We start from the raw sequence: 3875 nt of genomic DNA on the forward strand, positions 1-3875 counted from the left end.
TTTCTGCAGAAGTGTCAATAGGCATTTTATACGTGAAATCTTATTTTTTTATTATTATTTTTTAAAATTTTATTTTCCCTTTATTAAGATATTTCAAATGTTTTTATTATTTTTAACTATATTTTTATTGATTTCAGAGAGGAAGGGAGAGGGAGAGAGAGAAACATTAATGATGTGAAAGAACCATGGATCGGCTGCCTCCTGCTCGCCCCCTACTGGGGATCGAGCCCACAACCCGGGCATGTGCCCTGACTGGGAATGGAATCCAGGACCCTTCAGTCTACAGGCTCTATGCACTGAGCCAAACCAGCCAGGGTGTGAAATCTTATTTTAATCCTCACGCAAGGATATGTTTTTATTGATTTTTTTTAGAGAGAGTAGAAGGGGGAGGAGAGAGAGGAGGGAGAGAGAAAGAGAAAGAAAGGAAGGAAGCATGAAATCTTAAACAGCTGCTGTGTGAAGGAAGCAAGCTTACAGAAAGGGCACCATTTCTCTAGGTGGGGATTGTTGGATTGGGGAGTTTGTACTTATGCAGAGATACATCCATGTATTTTGACTCTGGTAATTGCCTTGTGAGCCTGCTGCCAGCCCAACAGCACTACATTCCCCTGTAACTAACTAGATGTACAGTAAATTTCTGTAAATTGAATCCACGCTTATGAATTAGCAATGTGTTCTGAGAGCTTCAAAAGTTTTTTTGCCATCAGGTTAATTTTTCATATCTCTCCCTCATGCCTGGTTCTCTTTGACACCTCCCTGACGAATAATTATTGTACTAATACATAAATTCACATTTAATCAACTTAGGGACACTGCAAACAAAAACAAGGGCTTTGAAGTCACCCAAACTTGGGGAGAAATCTTGGGTCTGCCACTTTCCGGTTAGTTAATTTTTCTGACTCCAGTTTCCTAAAATGGGGCTACCTACCTCCTAGGAACGTTTTAGAAGGACCCATGAGATGAAGTATAATTTATTTGCTAATTTGTTTTGCTAATTGCCTGCAATTCCCTTCTTACGCATGGCACGCCGCGTTAGTGGTCTGGGCTACATTCAAGCACTTATTCTGGGGCTGGAAAAGTCCGGGGCCCAGAAGGAATAATTTACCTCCCATTCGACTCTCCCAAGATGTCGGCTCCAGCTTCCACATTAAGACCGCTGTGCCGCTCTCAAGATGGCGCACAGGAAGTGCGTCACTAGGATGCGCCCCGGAAATTTCGCGTTAGGCGAAGCCAACGAGCAGATTCTCGCGAGAGGTTACGTCAGTCCCATCCGGGCGTCGTGTGAACTGCAGCTGGTTCCGAAGGCGGAGGTGGGACCGGAGGGGTGCGGGGTAGGTTGGATGGCGACAGAGCAGGCCCGGGGGTCGCCGGGAGACAGGGAGACAGGGAAACCGGGTTTCGGGGCTCTGGAGGTGTAGCGGGTGGTGCAAGGAGGGACCTTTCGGGTTCACGGTTGCCAGAATGAGGCTGCCGGAAGTGCGCTAAGGCTTTTTTTTTTCTCTCCGGGGAAACAGGCTGGAGTGGGGGGTGGGGGTTCGAGATTGGGGGGTACGCTGAGCCCGCCGTCTTTTCCCTGCAAGAACAGAATATGTCGGACAGCGAGGACAGCAATTTCTCTGAGGAGGAGGACAGCGAGCGCAGCAGTGACGGCGAGGAGGCCGAGGTCTGTGGCTGGGACGCGGGGGGAGGCATTGAGTCGGGGACAGGACCCGGGCAGAAAGGCCCCTGTGGGGGCTCAGGGGGGATCAAAATGAGCCCTGGTTTATGGGAGCTTTCAGGTTGTCGGGGGAGAGGAGGAGGCAAGCAGAGGGACAGGTACTGAGCCAGGGATGCTCCAGGTGCAGTGAGGTGACGGGTGATGTGGTGAAAGGACCGGGCATACAGTAAGCACTCGTTATTAGGTTTTATTTTTAGGCATGCCCAGTCATGCCAGAAACACGTTTTTAGTGTCTAGTATGTGTGAAGCACAATTCTTTGCCCCTGTCAACAAACATTTAAAAAAATCTTTGTCCTTGTGAAAAAAACCCACACTTTGGCCTTGTGAATGTATATAAATATAATTGATGAGTAAATCATTTAGTAAGCTAGAAGGTATTCTGAAGTAGAGGAGGGGAATAGGAATCCTGGTTGCACTTTGAATAGGGTGGTCAGGGTGAGCATGAGTGGGTGACTTTTGACAAAAGACTTGGAGTGGAGGTGTAAGTCCTGTCATGTGGAAGTGTTCCCGTAAGGAGAAACAGCACGTGCAAAGTTGGGAGCGTGTCTGGTGTTCAAGAACTAACCAGATGGCCAGTTGGGCAGATCAGAGTGAGTTCAACAATAAGAGAAAGAAGAAAAATCAGATGGTATAGGATCTTGAAGGCTGTGGTGAGGAACTTGACCGTAACTGAGTGAGACGGAGCCATGAGAGTTTTGAGCAAAGGAGGGATGTGATCTAATGTTTTGAAAGGATCAACCTGTTTTTGGGTCTGTTGACTGTCCCGTGGGAACTGTTAAACATTTCCTGGGATATAACTGATTTCAGATATTCTCTTATTCACTGTTATCCTCTTTTATTTCTTTTGTTTATTTCTGATTTACTCATTTGTTGAACAAATAAATGTTTGAGCATTTACACTGTTCCAGATACATCCTAGGTGTTGGAGAGAGAGTGGAACAAGGCAAATCTTTGCTTTCATGGAGTTTAGTAGGCAACAGTTACAAACTAATAAACAAAGAAGATGACATGATGATTATAGAGATCTCATTTGACCTACAGAAATGTAAATTTATTTTGTAAGTTGCTAACACTTGGGCAAGTTCAATAAAAATCAAGATTTCCAGCTTTCTGGGAAATTGGGAGGAGCCAGCAACCTGAGACTAAGGATTGTTCTACACAGTAGCTCTTTGCTCAAGAAGTGGCAGCTCTCTTTAGAGCAGGGAATTTTCTCCAGTTCCAGGATATATCAGTTGCCATTTATCCTCATGCCTGTCTTGTGGCAGATTTATTTTTTATTTGAAATTTATTTTACTGATTTTTTTACAGAGAGGAAGGGAGAGGGATAGAGAGTTAGAAACATCGATGAGAAAGACATCGATCAGCTGCCTCCTGCACACCCCCAATTGGGAATGTGCCCGCAATCAAGGTACATGCCCTTGACTGGAATCGAACCTGGGACCCTTCAGTCCGCAGGCCGACGCTCTATCCACTGAGCCAAACCGGTCAGGGTCTTGTGGCAGATTTAAAGAAAAGGAAAGATTTCTTATACCTGTTGATGGAGAGTAGACATTTGATTGTCAATCCCTGTGCCCTTTGGAAAGCCCTCAGCTTCCACTGAAGAGTTGGAGGAATTGGGATATCATGGTGGGGTCGGGGCAAGTGGGAAATGCCAGGAAGGGCCTTTGCTCCAAGTTGTGCTGAGTCAGGGCTTCAGGATACTTTGCTTGTGGTTAAAGCCTGATGGTAATGAGACCAGGATCCTCGGTTCCTTTTCCTGGCTGGGGTAGTCTGGTTTGTACTGTGCAGGTCTCACTTCCCTAAACCACACTAGGCTGGCTCGCCTGCTGTCACTAGGTGGGGCGGAAGGGTAGTGTCTTACTGCCAGAGATAGGACTGGATGGGCTTTTCAGACAGCCAAATGTTGGCATGGTCCCTGGAGGACTGGGTCCTGTGGATAGACATGTAGGGATGGTAAATGATGGGCCACTTACTGGAGGGATCAGTGGTTCACTATGCTCAGCTTCAATAACTTGCTCAGTCGTTCAGCAAGTGTTCCTTGAGTTCCTATCATGTTCGGATCATAGCCTTCCTCATGGAGCCCTCTGTTTTGGGGTAGAGAGTTTCCTAAACAGGGATGGTTGCTGAGGGGAACGCTTAGAACAGAAGGTGTAAGCAC

At 46.6% G+C, this 3875-nt stretch overlaps 1 protein-coding gene across 3 annotated transcripts in view; it reads left to right on the forward strand.

The window, feature by feature from the left end:
- Positions 1-1232: 1232 nt before the first annotated feature.
- Positions 1233-3875, forward strand: part of SUPT5H (SPT5 homolog, DSIF elongation factor subunit) — a 31165-nt gene continuing 28522 nt past the window's right edge. Inside the window, exons 1-2 of one of the 3 annotated variants that reach the window (XM_006096713.3) lie at positions 1233-1331; positions 1586-1663. In XM_006096713.3, the coding sequence (XP_006096775.2) occupies positions 1589-1663 (75 nt within the window). In that variant the 5' untranslated portion in view covers positions 1233-1331; positions 1586-1588. Of the gene's footprint in view, positions 1332-1580; positions 1664-3875 lie in introns of all 3 variants that reach the window. The other 2 variants (XM_006096715.3, XM_014462631.2) reach the window with 2 other exon arrangements.

This window comes from Myotis lucifugus, unplaced genomic scaffold, assembly GCF_000147115.1.
Source record: "Myotis lucifugus unplaced genomic scaffold, Myoluc2.0 scaffold_185, whole genome shotgun sequence".
Lineage (NCBI taxonomy): Eukaryota > Metazoa > Chordata > Mammalia > Chiroptera > Vespertilionidae > Myotis > Myotis lucifugus.